Source organism: Crassostrea angulata, chromosome 1 (assembly GCF_025612915.1).
Source record: "Crassostrea angulata isolate pt1a10 chromosome 1, ASM2561291v2, whole genome shotgun sequence".
Lineage (NCBI taxonomy): Eukaryota > Metazoa > Mollusca > Bivalvia > Ostreida > Ostreidae > Magallana > Magallana angulata.
Window position 1 is genome coordinate 34,957,321 of NC_069111.1, and position 18,451 is coordinate 34,975,771.

Consider the following 18,451-nt stretch of genomic DNA (forward strand, 5'->3'; position numbering starts at 1 on the left):
CTTTTTATCCTTTTTTTAAATTTTGCTTCCTTTTTCATTTCATTTATCAATTTAGCTCTAGACATTCCCGTTTTAAACTTTTACGATAAAATATTTCATTAATATATATATTGATAAATTATCTACATATTTTGATTATATACCCGCCATCTTAATTGTTTTGATGAGCGGTCAAAAACTAAAAGTATATATATAGAAATCCACACTCATAAGAAAATGGTTTGTATTAAAATAAAGTATAAACAATTTACATGCAACATCAACTGTGTTTCATGCCTTTTCAGATTAAAGACAGGCTAATTTTTATAAAACCTTTGTAATAATTTCTCACTCAAATCATATATAAACGACATTCATCAATTTGATTTGATTGCTTGGATAAGCATTTAATTTTTTTGATATGCTTATATGCAACTGCATTTGAAAGAAAATTGGTAAAATGTTGATAAATCTAACATGTAAGTTTCATGCACAGAAGTATTGATACTATGTACGTCTTGTTTTACAGCAACTTTGTATGAAACATTCAAACATAACAATTTTTACAACTGATAATCCTAACGGGTTATTTGTTTTATAATTTCATTATGCATCTTAGTAGGCGGCATATTCTTTGAAAAAAAATACTTTTATGTTTGATAAAAACAAAACATGACATCTTATAAATACAACAACAGTAACTCTAAATTAAATCAATGAAACCTTTACTACAATCATTTGCACTTTTTTAATCTCAATTTAAACAAATGTAGTCTTGTATCTTAATTATTTCACTCAAATAGAAGGTTCCACATTTAAATAGAAAAAACCCATAATAAAACATCAGCACTTTCATCTATCCTTAGGTCAACGTTTTGGAGTGCTGTGTGGTAGATAGAACAACAACACCGCCTGGCTCAACGCCTTCACCCACTGAGTGTCACGTTTGTTTTGATGTCTTTTTGAACACGGTGCATACGTATGGAAGGATTTTCATCGCAGCGCTCATTTTGAACTGTATTACAGAGGTAAATAATTGAGTTTAATTTATTGATGAAAACAGGTTTATTTATATAATCAATGGAGTATATTCATGTATGTATTTTAATGAATAATTTAATGGTTTTAATTATTTACCTTAAAGATGTTGTTTATTCAGGGTTTGAGTAGTCAAATTGATTCATATAAAGTTCAATGTCATAAGTAAAATTTATTCCATACCGGTAAACATTTATAAAATGAATAATTATAGATATAATATTCGAGATATTTTTATTATTAAATGCAAAAAGACTTTTAAAAAATATGTTTGTTGCTAAAAAGTGGAAGTTAGGACTTATTTGTTCTGGTTCTGTGATCTACTGTAACGTTCTTATTATAAGTTAAGATATTTTCTGTAAGGCAATGCCATTTTTTCATATTTCTTTTGGTTTAATATCATTTTTTTTATAGAATATCGTATGGCACGCAATGCAAACATATTAAAATGCTTAAAAAGATTTATAGTCACAATGTGTAAATTTAAATTTCTTTAGAGTTTTAATCTTAGATTAAAAGGTATTTGATAAATAAATGATATGCATTAGTTACCCGTTTGTATTGTTTAGTGTTTTATGCTTAAGAAGACCTAATGTTCAAAATATCATCAAATGTTCCTTAAAATTCTATTAACGATATTATTTGCCATTAACTGTCATTTAGCGAAGACAAATTAGAAATAGTTTAGTTTTTAAATCTTTATGTTTTTCTATACATATTTAAAGAACTTTTCTTATCAACGAGATTAAAATAGTTATAAATGGTCATGACTATCAAGCAGTCTTGTACTACTGAACAAAATTCAAAATTCAACAAGTGCATACGACAATGTATACTATTTTTTCAAAGTTTGTCGAGGTATAAAGACACTTAGTTATCAATCTGACATCATCGACACGTATACTACAAGGCTTTACACTATGCTACAAATAAAATCAAGTTATATGTGAATTTGAATCGTTTTAGCCACACACACACACACACACACACACACACACACACACACACACACACACACATATATATATATATATATATATATATATATATATATATATATATATATATATATATATATATATATATATATATATATATAAGCACATTAAGATAGCCCTACTCGTAAAAATCTCTGATTAAAGGTTGAAATCAGTACCGATTTTAACTTAATGGAGTTCAATTTCTTCAATTATTAGAAAAAAAATATCCGTCATCACACTTTTTGAGATGCCAGACAAACATAAACTTAAGTACATTATAGCATCAGATATATACCGTATTTTTGTTGAAAGTTAAATCTTTGTGGGCAAAAACTAGTTTATCTTATTAAATCTTATTGTTAACCGTGTCAGAAAACTATAACTGAAAACATATTTTAAAATTTATAGTTTGGATAAGAAGTATTATAGTATTTTAATATTCAACTTTAGGAAAAGCCAAAAAAAAGGTTCTTCCCCTTTGCGTAGAGAAAATGAATAAAAAATTCGAAATTTAGGAAAATATCTTGAACTTAAAAATAATTTTATTTACTTCCATGTGATTACTAGTATATTCAAATAAAATATGAAAAACTTTATGTCACAAACTTTAGAGAATTCAATGATATACAAAGGCCTATGACATCGCATATCACTTGATCTTCTTTAAATACCAGTGAAAAGTTGAAAAATTCCTTAAATATGGAAAATATAGACCAACTTGTCTACAAATTAGCCAAACATCTTTCGTACGTCTTTATAAAATGTATCGCTAGAAGTATATATTATCGATTTAGATTTTAAAAAACCCAATTTTTTGTAGATTATTATGATAGTAGGAACAAGTTATCTTCATGGTTTCTACGCAATTCTCCTCAAATCACCATCAGTAAAAACGTTTGATTCAAAGGAATTGCACAAACTTCGAAACGGAGCAATTGTGTCCATGTGCTTATCTCTCAAAGAAAACTGGAAAAGGTATCCGTGGGTTTCATATAAATCATAGTTACATGCATCTAAACTGCACAAAGCGTACATGTACATTTATGACTTACAAAGTGGTTTCATACTCTTGTATTATATACATTTGTCTTTTACATTTGTGTTTCAGAAACAAGCTCTCATCATTTTTTGGATATATGTCGGCGTTTTCCTTGGTTAGTGTGTTTTGCTATCTTAGTGACCATGTATTGGTATAAAAAAGTGGAAATAATTAACTCAAATTTAATTCAAATGTCAAAAGAAAGTGAAGAAACTATGTACATGTCCAACCAAATTATAAAAAAAATGAAATACAAGTATTGAGTATGTAATAAACTACTAATATACAAATCAAACTTATTCTGACTTCAGGTAATAGACGGCACGATAATCCTAGCAATCCTTTTCTCGGGGATTGCCTATCAAGACATGGGGTTCAATCAAATCAGTGGACCAAACAATATGAATATGGGTTCCATAAAAGATGAATTGTTAGTTGCAACAGTCTGTGAAATAGTGTGGTCAATAATAGCTAAAGCTCTATCTCTAGGTGGAGTGCGTTTAATGAAAAGATGGTTATTTGTTTTGGTGAGTAGAATTTAAGACCACAGAACATTAACTGGCAAGATAAGAATATACAGCTTACGTCAATTTCATCTGTTGCAGTCAAAATATTTGAAATGGGCGGGGGACAAATTTACGTTGACGTCTGAGAAAACATTTGATTTGTAACTTTTGTGATAGGAATTGTATTTTCAATCCACATCAGCGTTTCTTACTAGCTAGTTAAGGCTATCGAGAAAAAAAAAATATTTAGTACAAGCAAAGCGACTGAAAAATGTTTTATTTCTTCAATAAGTATATAATCAGCAAATATGAGAAGACTCAAATACGGGAGAGATTATACATAAGGCAAAGCATTGTCCGATAACTTCAAAGAATCAGTCGTCACAAGTCTGAAATCAAGTGGGACCATTGTTGAATTATCTTTAGCTGGACGACCGAAAGTTTTTTTTTAAAATTCACCACGTTGCACAACTATCTGAAGTTTTGAAAAATTATATCGGAATTGCTAATATTTTCATAAATTCGGTTCCTGTTACAGTTTCAATCCAATGTTTTTTGCAATGACTATGACAATTTCTTTATTCTCTTAACTGCATAAATTACAGTGTTGAGAGTGGTCAAATGAACAATACTACATATAATACATTGCATGCACAGCAAAGTGACAGGAAAGGAAAAAAAAGTTAGCTAGCAATTAACCTAGAGAGCTAACTCTCTCAAATATATAACTTTAGTATTAGATAGTTGTTGAAATTTGTAAACATTAAGTTGAGTGTAGAAATATGGAGGTATGTATAAAACTCTCTTATCTTTGATTGTTATAAATGTACCATGAAATAATTAATGAAATTAGTCTCCTATCTCATTACAGTTACATATGATACATATTATACGGTTTTCATGAGGTATATTATACCATCTATCTCGTTTAATAAGCAATTTAGCAGTCAATACAGACGCGTCAATTTGTCCCCTGTCCATTTCAAATGTTTTGACTGTAACAGTTGACATATTGACGTAGACTGTATATTTCCAATCTTGCCAGTTTTAAAATATTCCGCAGACTTATAAAATATATGCCATCTCACAATCATCTACATGTGCCTAGTAACTTTTACTTCCTTTGAATAAAACAACTCCATTAATTGCTACTAGACAAAAGAACATTTTGTTGTAGTACATCGTTTCTGAAATCATAACAATGTTTGTGGAATGTGTGATTTTGATATTTGGCTGCCTCCTAATAAGAGCGGTAGGTATTATTTCTCTTTTATTCTCGAAAATATTTATGCATGAAGTTCGAGTGTTGTCCAAAAAGTTCGTGAAAACATGGAATTTATCATAGAGTATAAAAATGAATATGTATAAAAATCAGACAAATGTACATTTTTATATTGGATTTATCATTACATGAACATTGCCTAAACAGGCCCCACGACCCAGTCTGAATTTGAGTTATAACGACGTTTCTATAATGCCGTAGTCCTGGGTTTATCCGAGAGTGATATGCTGCATTCATCAACTTGTCAGAAGATACAATCTCACACTCCATCACAAAACCGCTTGTGTTACTTAAAGATAAATAAACTGGATCTATTTTTGTGTTTTTCTCGTTTCCTCTATCATTTGACAGCCGATGGCGCTTTTTCTAGCGTTTTTAAAGATATGTTCTTGTCGGTATATCTTGTAAAAATCCTCTGCTGGTTTGAAAACGTCTTCAAATGAAGTATGAAAACAACGTACACCATACAGGCAATATCACAATAAAAGATTATGAAATTTTGATATGCTTTTAAAACAAAACTGTAAACACTTCTACGAACTTTGGGGAATTTTTACACTGGACAGTGCATACTTTCAGCGACCCGTTAGTACACTCAGTTAAATTTTAGTTTAATATTAGTAATTATATATAACACGATCGTTTTGGACTGGCCTCATATTTACTAACATTGAAATTCTTTGAAAATGCTTATCAACATTCGTATAACTTATTTCTTTTTTCCTTTCTAATAATAACAGTTGTATTGCTGTTTTGAGAAAGATAGTTCCGAATGCAGCGAATATACCTATCTTACAACCACGGTGTCTACGGTATGAATTATTGTTACATTATGTTTGAACCACGTATGGGATAAAGAGGATATACTTTAGACGTTTTAGTATAACGAAGTATTTTATTTATTAAAATTTCAACAAGGAGACACGCATGTTTTTATAATCTGGTTGAATTGGATGTTAAACTGCTTTTTTCAATTTTTAAAACCTCGAAGAAAGACAAGAACATTTCTAGCATTGCTTTTTTTTAACACGGAAATCGTACTTATAGTTTGCAAAAGCTAAGTTTGCATCTATGATGTACAATCATTATGGTATATTTTGGGCATACATATTCTTTTCAATTTTTGCGACAATGAACAGTGTGTGCATTTGTGTTCACGACTCGTTATGTCTTGCGCACGAGATAATATGTCTTTCGCACAAGTAATTATTGTAGTTCTCTTCTATACTTTGACTGAAATTTTTGCGACAGTGAACAGTGTGTGCATTTGTGTTCACGACTTGGTATGTCTTGCGCACGAGATAATATGTCTTTCGCACAAGTAATTATTGTAGTTCTCTTCTATAATTTGACTGAATTTTTGGTATACTGATACACTCGAATTACGTAATATGCGTAAAAGGTAAGAATATATTGGAAATCGCTATCAAATAGGTTTAAATGGACATCTTAACATTCTGATTACACAATATGACATTATAATTTATACTCCATAAGAGAAGACTAACAAATCCCAGGGAAAAAGAAAACAAATATTCCATCTAAAGGAATGGTTGGGATGTTACATCAGTTGTCAGCAGGAACTGTTTCATCACTGTTTTGGATTTCAGACATTCCTAGTACTGCCGCACATTATATCTTTGTTTATGATTGTGGTTCCTCTAAAGATGGTAAGTAAATTATCTACAGTTCAACACTGTATATATATTTCAAAACCAAAGCAATCATAGATAACAATAAAAGCTGTTTTGGTAATTAAAAGCCAAAATAATTGAAAAAGGAATAAGATTTAAATATTAAAGACAATGACAACATGTATACAGGTTGTTTTATAGATTAACTACTCCCGGTTTCATTCTAACTTCTATACCGCTTAGTTTTGCCTCATTTGGCTACACTAATTTTGATCAACCATTTTAATACTACAAAGCGTGCTTAATTATAAAATAACTTGCCAAATCAATTTCAGGATTTACATGACGGAACCACGTGGTTTGACTTAATTATTAAACTTGTAAGTTTGATGACGATGAAATAATATCAATTGTTTCGTAGATCTATTGCTGCATCGAGGGTGTCGGACAGTGCGATTTTTCCTCCGATAAAGATGACTTAAACTTTTTGAAGTCGAAACATGAATATACATTTATCAGATCTTTATTAGAGCAGAACAGTGTCATTATTTATATTCAACTTCCCCGTTCTGTTTCAAGCTCTGCAGTGGCCGGACCGATCTTTGGATTAGTACTGCGAGGGAAATTTGGTTATTTTGGTCACTGGCATCCCTCTCACTGCAGGTAATGAGAGTATATCTTAATTATCTTCTTACTGTTAAGTATTCTTTTAAATTACAATATCATTTAGCAAACCACATATATATAAAAAGTTCATGACATTTAGTTTTTGTGACATGAATTTAAATCGATTCAACGAACAGATATATTTGCAACAACAAATATTTATGAGAGGTAGGTGATTGTATCTTACGCAGATATTAATGTACATATGTATGTACTTTATTTTAATTATCATAACATATATTCAAAGGATTAAAGTAAATAAGTTTTCAAGTTTTGATTTTGACAATTGTTTTGTAATTTTTTTTTCAGTTTTTCTCTATGACTCTTTGTTGGAAATTGCACCGAAAATTGTTTTCAGAAACAATATGTATGCGGCATTTGAAGCGGATATATATCGGGTATATTATTAGATCATTTTATTTAAGAATATCAACCCGAAAAAGACTAAATGTTCGTGGTTACTTTACATTATGTCAATCTCTGTTTAAAAATCTTTGGAACATGCTCAAATTTAATGTTAAACAAATTGGGTTTTATGTCTTTAATAAATTGTTATTCCATATTATCTTGTTTAAAAGATTAAGGTAAATCCGATCTGTGATTTGTTTGCCATCAAACCTCCTTAAGTCTGATTTAACAGTATGGATATCTATATAATTTTCACAATATTTTATGAACTAGCTAATAGCTTTATTGTTATTAAATGTAATGTAAAATATAGACAAACAAAATATCAGAGTAAATAATTAAATATTAGATAAATCATAAAAATGTCTAGATGGATAATGTTTCTACAGTGAAATGGACAGATTGCTTGCTATCATCAAACTGTAATTTAATGCTTAACACTTTTTTTTTTTAACGCAGGTTTTTGAGTTTGCAACTGGAATAGCAACATACGCATATTTCTTTGAGAAAATTTACCCAGCATACCTTCAGCAGTTTTTAGGGAGGTTTACATATCATGGCTTGAATATGCAATGCCTTATGAATGGATTGACGTATACTCTAATGGCCATTATTCCCATTTCACTCATACTCCGTCCACTGCTTCTGTGGTTAATACTGTTAATTGGAAAACTCCAAACTTCGTTTCTTGTAAGTAATGAAATATAGACAAGCTATTGTGTTCAATAACCATTGTTTCGAGTTTACTATAATATTTCTGTCAGACTTGAAATTGATCAATTAAAAGACGCACAAAAAGAGAATTTTTTGATACATGTAACATATTAAGCTTTGATATATCTATATTTCAGCGTTTCTTAAGCGATGGAACATATCACTTGAATATTGACTGAATACGAAAATAAATTTGCTAATTATTCTGGTTTTACATTATATTTATTTTAAAAACTTTGTTTTAGTTTGTTGTCATTTCCCTTGCATATATAGTTGGAGAATTGGCAATGTTAATACTATGTAAATGTAAAGTTGTAAAATTTGTTAAAAACTTCATATACATATATACTGTTATTATTTACATTTGAAGAAATGTTTTATTAATACATATCTTTATTGTAAAGACATACACCTGCTTTCAACGAGAATCGTCATATTACACAGGAGATATTGTTACATGGAAACAGGTAGATGAATGTATAAAAACGAAATAAACCCATGAGTTTGTGACTGAAATTAATAAGAAATATGCTTACCCGTTTTATTAATTTAGTACTGTTTATGTACCATTGATCGATTCTCAGTTGTTTAGTTCTGTGATAGTTGGATATGAGTTGTGCACAGCATGGAGGCAATCAAGATGACTTTTCTAACCATTCACCTTTTCTTAAATGTAAGAGCATGAAAACAAACATTTTGAAATTTTGAAAAGGTAATATATTCTTTTTCAATGAGACGGTGCTTATGTTTTTTCAAATATTACGAACTATTACTTTGTTCTCATAGACAATATACGTCATCCTCGTAGACCGAGTTTATCCTATACTACTGAAAGACGAGGCAGACAAAGGAGTCCTGAAGATTCTGTTGTTTAGACTGTGATTTATGTCCCGTTTGAAAAGTCATTCTATCTAAGCACTAAAAATGTTTTGGTGAAAATGTGCAAACAAAATCCTCTTCATATGAATTTTAATATAGGAAAGCAAAAATCTCTGAAGTGAAAGTTCAAAGTTCATTCAAAGCTGTGCAATGGCTTGGTATCGTAAGTATAAAACAGAGCTTGCAAGTACACAATTCGGTAGTATCCTTTTTTAATATCCTTTTTTCCTTTACAGGTTGTTGACGCGTCCTACTGCATTGCAGTATACACCCTCTACTTTGTAAACTTTTATCCATTCGATCAATTTGTGCAGCAGGATTTGAATGCTTTTGAAAAACATCGCTATGACATGCAAAATCTTCTTAATGCTCTTACCTACACATTGATGTCGCTGATACCACTCACATTATTCTCCAGGGTTGCTGTCATATATTTTGGATTACATACACGCTCATTTATTATTTATACTGTAAGCTGTGTGTAGAGTATTAAAGCGAGATTGTGTTAATTTTAAATTAAAAAAATGTTATATCAAAATAAAATTCAGACGTTGTAAAATGACGGTTTTATCCTGATGTAGATGGTATTAACATGCCTAATAATAATTTATTTTAGATGATTACCATCTTGTTTGTTCTTCTGGAAGGATATATTGTTCTGATAAAACAGTCTTCATATTTGTTGGATTTGGTAAATAAACACTTTTTTGTGAGAAAAAGAGGTTTTCAAATTGAGCGTAATTCTCCCATAGATAATGTTAATAACTAGTCATCGAGTACTTTATTTATAGCTGACGATGTGTTTCTTTTATTTTAGGCTTACAATTGGTACGACAGATTCTTTTCACATTATAGTTCGACGAAATTTTCATCGGTAATATATTGTATGATTCCCCTTTACCATTGAATTGCTGGTCTCCCAGTTGTTGTTTGATTCCTTTCAAATAACAATAGTTTTGTTGCATGTGATAATAAGCAAAATGTTCTCACAATCACGTTTTTGAATTGATAAGCAAACACCAGTATTACATGTAATGTGGAACTTAGCATTTGTGTTGTAATTTCTTCTAAAAATAGCGTGTCAATTAAAGGACTATGTGCGGTTTTATGCATTTTTTGCCCCCAAACTTAAAGTTTTAGAAAGAGCTTTAAAAATAAGGTGAAAGATAGTTAAAGTCATATTGGAAATAAAGGTGTAAAAGGTTATCACCAAAGTGACGTCATAATGTAGAAATGACGTCATGAAGATTGCATTATTTTGATAAATTGATGTTTTGTGGCGAAATATGGGTGTTTTCCGATGGTTTTTCGACTGGGAAACATCGAGCGCAGGCTTGCTCAAGTACCATTTTTTAGTATAATGTGTATAACAATCTGACGAAAAACATATGTTAAAATCGCACTTGAGCAGACCTGCGCTCTATACTTCCAAATGCATAATATAGAGCAAAAATGAGAGTATTTTCATTTGATTGCAAATTTGCGGGAATTTGGCCATTTAGGTGACGTCATAGATACACAGCGAATGAGCAATGATGACTAAAGTCATTATTAAAGTTATAGGCATCCTCTATACAATGATTGGTGAAGATTTCATTTTATACGATACTATTTAAAAATTGGTTGAAATCGGGGGCAGATATTTGACGATACCGCACATAGTCCTTTAAGGAGACTAATGTATTTTTGATTTTTCCTAAACATCTGCTTCTAAAATTGTTTAATTCCTTTTGAGTTACAACGGCTTTGTAATATATGAATATCGGCAAAATTTAATCACCATCACGTAATAAGATAACATAAACAACATAGCAAATTACAGTATTGCATGTAATGTGGAACCTATAATTTGTTACGTAATTGGTTCTAAAACTAAAGAATCAATTATTATGAAGACACTCTAAGACATCAGAATCGCAACAAACTATGCGGCAAAAGTTCTGTTAAAATATATAACAAAATCAGAACATATAAACAAAAAACCATTACTTGTTCGTCTCCAACTTGAAGAGAACTAATTGCAATAAAACGTCTGAATATTCTATTTCAGTTTTGTGATACAAATGTGGGTTATGTCTTCGACATTGCTGCTGTTTACGTTTCATATTTAGTTCTTCAAATTATAATAAATGTGAGTATTTTATTCTCATTATTGATTGATTTTCCTTCATTTATTTGATGACTACGGTCTGACAGCTTGATGTGAATAAATTAATTGAATATTACAGGTTATAAGTATCATTATGCTTGATCGATTGTACTCATGTCTTGGAGATAAATCGGTATCTAACGGAGCGTTTCGTTCTGCATTTGGACGTTTGTACAGCAGTCTGTGAGTGGGCGATTTATTGTGTTTGAATCAAATAAAATACCTTTTGTTTACCATTCAATGATTATTATTACGGTATTATTTACTTTTGCAGTGGTACAGATTTTTCTCAAACACATATATTGCTTTGCTTTTCAGAAAGTCTTCGAAGATAAATACTGCATTCTTTGTAATTTTATGTTTAATGCTAGTAAGTATGAAACCTTAACAAAATTGAAGATTGGCTAACTATTACACACATCAAGATGAAGCTTAATGTATTTTTGAACATCAAGATAAAGCTTGAAGTATTTTTGAAAATAACCATGTTATGGAATCTCTGTAGCGTTTTGCTCTTTTTTTTCTACATAGATCATTCGTCTTCTGTTCTGGATAGGTTTAATATTGATGGGCCTGAGCCCTGGATACATACATACGGATCTCATTGACAAATTACATTTAATGCATATTGGAAATTTGAATTACGGTACCATGTCAATGGGTCTTATGTACTCTCATATGGCCTTAGTACCAGTGGATATTGCTTGTCATGGTCTTGAATTACTTGCAGTGATAAAAATGAACAAAACATTTTTAATCATCGTAAGAGTTTATTGTTTTTCGTTTATGCAAATCAAAAAACTTGATCTTTGTCTGCGATATTGAATTCCAATGTATGCAAAATGTATTTCACAGAGCATCTTAATGCGAATAATCTGGATAGCATCGGATGTCACCACGTTGTCTTTGTCATCAACAATTCTTCATTTGGTACGTTTTGATGTTTTCATTCAAATTGAAAAACTGTCAGATCTACATATTACATAAGTTAGCTACTAATTCTTTGTTTTTTAAACAGAGTAATTGCTTGTGTGGACCAGGTACGGTCTGTTTATCTTCACTTTACTATAGTTTTAAACAAGAGGTATGTGATAACAAAAAAACTAGTTTCATTATTAATTACGAAATAGAATACTCTGGAAATTTTTGAATCATTTTAAATTAAGAAATTTATATGATTTTAGCATTTTCTTCTTTAATTAACGTCAGTCAATGAACTGTGGTATATCCCTTAAATGAAATGTCCACATGTGTGCAACATGTGTTTAACATATATTTTACATATATATTTTACACGTGTAAAACACATAAAAAGAGCACACATATAAAAAGTGTTTAATTCCACACACATTTAACATGTGTTTAATATGTGTCAAACATGTGTGCAATTAAACATAGCATATTTTATATGTGTAAAACACATATTCTATATGTGTAATATATGTGTTGCATTTTATATATGAAATTTATATATAATTTTTTGTTAGCAATTTTCAATAATAAAGGTACATCTTTACTTAACCTTTCATTTAAAATATATTACGTACAGCGTGCTTCATATTGCAAACTATTCCTTGATATCAATGTATAGATCATCAGTATATTATTGCAGATGCACACCAGGCATATAAAAAAATAATAACAAAAACTTCATTAATTTTTTCTCAGGAGTTTATTCTTCATTGCCATGTAACAATTCATTTCTCTCTTCCTTGTTCCTGTAAAAAAAAGAAAAATTACACAATCATACATAATTATGCATTGTTTCTATTTCATATTTAATGTACTACACCATTAGTTATTGTTTGCCATGTCTCTGTTTTACAGTATACATGTACACTTGTTACACTATCCAATGATATTACATAATATAGATTCTATATTAGAATTCATACAGAAATATTTTAGAAAAGTACCTGGTAATCTAGGTCAGAATATGTATTAATATTGTAAAAGAGTGAAATCACAACAATTTTTTTAACTTACCGCTTGGTAACCTTTAATTCTTCTTTCTTCTTTTTCCTGCAGAAGCTCCCAGATGTTTCGTCTGTTGTCTTTTTTTATTGATACATAGAACTCTGGTGACAGAAAAAAATCTCGAGTTAATATATAGTCATGGTATATTTCAGAGATTGAAGATATAAATTAAATTTTCATGTGAGAATCAAATTTTCATTTCAATTTAAATATATGTATTTCTCTAACAGAACTTACAAACATGTAGTTATTACTATACAATCGTGTATATAATATAATTATAATTCTCACCAGAACTTCTATCATTCGGTAAACTTTTTCGTAGTTAAGAATAACCTCTGAATTAAAGAAACGAAAAAATAATCAAAATTCTTTTATAAAGTATCATTCAATAAATAGTTATATATATTTATACACTTGTACATGATGCACTTTATTTGTACATAAATATGTCCAAAGAAGGGACTGGTTGCATGTTAAGTTCAATTGTTTGAGTTGTTAGCCAATACATGTAGTATACTGTGGAATCATTTAAATTCGTGGGGGCCAATTTTTGTGGATTATGACTTTTTTGCTCTTTGTGGGGATGTAATTTCGTGGATGCGTAGCCTACTGTTTCAGTAACAAAGATAACTGTTTCTAAAATTGTTTTCATTGAGGATTTAAATTAGTGGGAGAGGGCTACCCACGAATTCCTCGAAAATTGAGCCACCACGAATTTTAATGATTCCATGGTATATACATTAGATCTGACACTTTTAAGATGCCTAAATAGTATTGTTGATTTTTAATAATATATAAGTATATCATACACATGATATTACAAAGTCAGACTTACAAGTGCTACTGTCATCTACTTCCTCCTCATGTCCACAGGTATCTTTCCTGGTGGAGTGAATTATATTGCTGTTTTGCAAGTACATGTACATGTTATACAATAATTAATTGTTACAAGTGCTTTTGATTGCTAAAAACTAACAGCAACTTTAAGAAGTCTGAGATAATTAAGTAACTAATAATACAAACATGCAGCCATCAGTGGATACCAAGCAGCTTTAACAGAATTCTGATACTGCATGCACATATTTTTGCAACAGAACTGACAAACTAACCAAAAAAACTAGCCATCTCTATGTCGATCTAACTTCAACTTCCTTCTTTTCAGTGCATTGACCTTAGCAATTCATGTGTGGACTGGGTTCTTTCTAAAATATAGTTATACCAACTTAATACAATCATCAGAGGTTTTTAAATCAGCATAAAATAAATATTTAATTTTGAGGAGGAAAACAGACATATTATGATAATATTTTTATAATTAAACCTGAAATATTTCTAAAAGTTAGATTTTCAACTCTTAAAAATTACAGTACACTATACAGAAATTCTTTATATTAACAATACAGTCAGAACTCTACGTATTTAGATTTAATTACCATGATTTGTCACTTTTATACCAGCTGCAGTGTAGAACTGTCTATGAACTCAAGAAGAATGTCTGGATCTTGAAAAATTCATTACCCTATGTCTTCGGAGTTCCTGACCGACCAATATTGGTAGCCTTTGTACTATAGCCATTTTCTACAAAAAAAGAAGAATTTACACACAATAGTTATATATATCAAAATAAGTTGCATATCATAGTACATTGCAGGTATATTATTGTATGTTTAATAATAAAAAAACACTTAAAACATGACATTTAGAATTAATATGAAAATTTCATTGATTTTCTTTTACAAAATTTAAATCATGAATACTTTCAAAAGAAAATCAAGCAACAGTTTTGAAGATAAAAAACTGAATTTTACTTATAATACTTACAACTGCATAAACAGTTTAGAGAGATATCCCTGCTATCCACTGCGTTAGTTTATGTCTTCTGTGACCTGTCTAAAAATAAAGGGTGTTAATTAGCATACTCACTTAAGTAACCGACTGAACATTTTAGCAAGTTGTTGCATAATAAGTAACATTTTAAACAATCAATTTAATTTTCAGTTTTGATATATCAACAACAACAACAACAACAAAATTATATAAAACTTTCGACTTGCTGCTTTTAAGTTTTATGGAATACCTACTCGTTACTTTGCAACGAGCTTTACTCTAGTTTATTCTACTTTCACTTTTCAAGATTGAAATGTGTCTGATCTAAATAAAAATACATTTGATAAACATATATTTAATGTTCGCTCAATTTTCAAGCATTGTTCTGTCTATAAATCTGCTTTTTTTTCAGCTACAACTGCTTAATTGTAGCTTTGTGGAAAACGTTTACCGACAGACCTATACCGTTTACCTATACATATATAGCAGATGTAGTATATACCTTTATGTGTATTATATACATTAAATCACCGTATTTGCCTTTATAGTTCATCTAAAAACTTTTATCAATTTCACCTAAGTAGATTGGATAAGCATCAATCGTTGACAATACACGTTTCTTGTTTTCAACCCGAATTTTCCCGAAGAACACAAGCTACTTGACGTGTTGTAAAATGACTAGGTTGTTACCAGCAATATTTGTATAATTTTACAATACAAATAAATGAATAAGAATGATTGACAAACCTTACCTTTAGCCTCAAATCGAATATCTGTAAATGATTGATCAACATATTCTGCTTCCGTGACGTAAAAAATGACGTATGATTGCAAACGACAAAATTAAAGCCAATCGAGATTTTTAATCCGGAATTGGTTAACAAATAAATTTTCTGTAAGTTACTCGGCAAAAGTTTGTAAGATAAATTTTATTTTTACAAGTATTTACTAATAAATGCATAAATATAGGTGAAAGTCATGAAAATAAATAATAAATTCAACATTTTTTTTTTTCGTGTATATGTTCTTTGAAACATGTATTGAACATATATTATTTTATATATGTGTTAAACATATGTAAAATATATATGTTACACACGTGTATAATATATATGTTCAACATATAAATTTTAAAACATGTGTTGTACACATGCATTATATGTGCAAAACATGTGTAAAATTATACACATATTTTACACATGTGGACATTTTTCCTGTGTGAGATCAAATCCAAAGCATTATAGAGCACAATAAAAGAGATCCACTAATTTTTAGCCCTTTTTTTCAAGAAATATTTTGCATAGCACTAGACTGAGAGGTCAATATATACGCACGTGTTTTATTTTATATAAAGAAACGTTTTGCGTGACAATGTGCATCGACATATGATTTTATATTATATCGAATTAATCTACTAGGAGAGTTATTTTCAGATTTTTGAATTGACTGTATGCTCTATTTTAAGCAAAAAGACATCAAGGAAAATTAGTCCAAACGACAAGAAGGTGAATGGTACAAAAGACCAGGAAGAATCTCTGGAAATAGGCAGTTTTGATGATGATTTATAAATGACATTTACAATGTTTTACAATTCATTTGTAGTCTAGTTAAGAGTTTCATTTTTTAAATTGTACAATTGATTTCTTTGTCATGGTTTTAAAATTAAATAAAAGTGGTATATATGTATTTTAACTTTTCTCAGTCGTTGGATTTAGATTGTACTTTTTTAGTGAATAAGATATAAATATTGTTTCTGTTACATACAAAGAACAAATGTGCATGTATACGTACATGTATTTTGAAAAATAAATTTTTTGAAATATAACCATATGATAATTGAGGACATTTTCTCTTTTCAGTTGGCCTATACTTGTCTTGTGTTTCCTAATCGTAAAAATATTGATATTGGTGTTTTTTTCTCTTTTTAGTTTTAAATCAATTGATTTATTTTATGTTATGCAAAAAGAAAGAATGAGGAGAAATATTTTTGTGTAAAATCTCATGATAAATATTCAAGCGATATCGTGAAATAGAAATTCTAGGAAAATGTACTTGAAACTGAATTATTCAAATCATGGTTACCATTTGAATAGATATCATATTGCGTTCATGTATTTTCCCTCTAAGTTATTATCCTTGATGACCATTTTGTGGGTCAAGCCATTGGAATGTTCTCTTAGCAAAAACATTATACAAATTTGGCGAAGACAAACATTGGAAAATCCAAATAACACCAATTGTAAATCAAAGGAAACTTTAACAAATGTATATTAATCATAAAAACATTAACGTGAAAATGTTGAATATAGATGACGAGTGAATTCTGATCATTGGACACTCACAACATTACCGCCGACGTTATTTAACCTTATTTCTCTGCCACAAACAATATATTCCATAGTAATATGATAATAAAAAAAACTAACAATTTTAACCAATGGAATTTTCATGTTTAGAGCGATAGTAAATTTTGAAATATAGTCATTACAGTCAGAACATTCAGAATTTATTGGTGTTTGTGTGCTTGTGTTGTTAACTGTTGGTATATCAGTAATCAAGCGGATACAATGTACATATGGTGTAGCAGGTATACTTTAACAATAAATAGCTTTTTTGGTAATTACAGTCATTATGTACATAGGATATACTCGGACATTTTATGGACTCCAAACCGTGATTAATGATGATAACACTATGCAGTCTATCAATAGAAACAAGACTGGCTGAATTTGACAAAGAAAATGACCATTTCATAACTTCCTTGGACTCCCCAAATTCCAATCTACGCAAGGGCATTTGAAGATTCATCCAAAGTCAACCAGCAATTAGCACTTAAAAACTGTATGCTACATTTGATCCATCGATTAAAAAATTGGTATGGCTAGACAACTAAGGATATTATGCCCATGTGCATTCGAACATCCCATATGTCTACAGTTCTATAATTGTTCACTCTATTATTAATAGTTTATGATGTGAATGATTAATAATAAACGAATTTAGCATAGAAAGCGACGAATAAAATCTATCGGTGATAATCTTCTTGCTAGCTGGAAAATTATCTTTGATATTGACATATCTTTTATTGCCTGCACTGCGTTGGATATTTTATAGACACTAATTAAAATGTTCTCATTTTAGAATTCAACTTGTTATGTCACATATACTGACTGTAAGTTGAAAACTGGCATGAATAGATGCATTTTATCATTATCTCATAAATCCTGTTCGTAATGCAATAAGATGTTTTGATTTAATATTTTAGTAAATATATATCGAACAAAATTTTTAAAAATCTTTTGTTAATATTTTTAAGCCTATTGATGAAATCTTTTAAAGAGACGTGTCATATAAGGAGGTATTATGCAAT

General features: G+C 29.7%; 1 protein-coding gene and 2 long non-coding RNA genes across 4 annotated transcripts; 2 read left to right on the top strand and 1 right to left on the bottom strand.

The window, feature by feature from the left end:
* Window positions 1-878: 878 nt before the first annotated feature.
* On the top strand, window positions 879-3,153 carry LOC128185265 (uncharacterized). Its single transcript, XR_008243821.1, has 3 exons — window positions 879-1,007; window positions 2,818-2,972; window positions 3,106-3,153. It is a non-coding gene; the product is annotated as an uncharacterized LOC128185265 (long non-coding RNA).
* A 234-nt stretch (window positions 3,154-3,387) lies between these two features.
* LOC128185248 (uncharacterized) lies at window positions 3,388-18,198 on the top strand. Its single transcript, XM_052854895.1, has 17 exons — window positions 3,388-3,563; window positions 4,720-4,794; window positions 5,565-6,838; window positions 7,038-7,121; window positions 7,434-7,522; window positions 7,992-8,222; window positions 8,651-8,713; window positions 9,362-9,595; window positions 9,742-9,816; window positions 9,943-9,999; window positions 11,176-11,256; window positions 11,354-11,457; window positions 11,593-11,644; window positions 11,806-12,036; window positions 12,130-12,204; window positions 12,293-12,358; window positions 16,547-18,198. The coding sequence occupies exons 5-17, from the start codon at window positions 7,490-7,492 to the stop codon at window positions 16,568-16,570; spliced, it is 1,326 nt and encodes a 441-aa protein (XP_052710855.1). The 5' UTR covers window positions 3,388-3,563; window positions 4,720-4,794; window positions 5,565-6,838; window positions 7,038-7,121; window positions 7,434-7,489; the 3' UTR covers window positions 16,571-18,198.
* Window positions 13,548-16,498, bottom strand: LOC128185272 (uncharacterized). Of its 2 annotated transcripts, XR_008243823.1 has the most exons (4): window positions 15,834-16,498; window positions 15,076-15,144; window positions 14,688-14,832; window positions 13,548-14,456 (listed from the first exon to the last, which is right to left on the bottom strand). It is a non-coding gene; the product is annotated as an uncharacterized LOC128185272 (long non-coding RNA). The 2 variants fall into 2 exon arrangements; XR_008243822.1 differs by having other exon boundaries at window positions 15,076-16,498.
* Window positions 18,199-18,451: the final 253 nt, after the last annotated feature.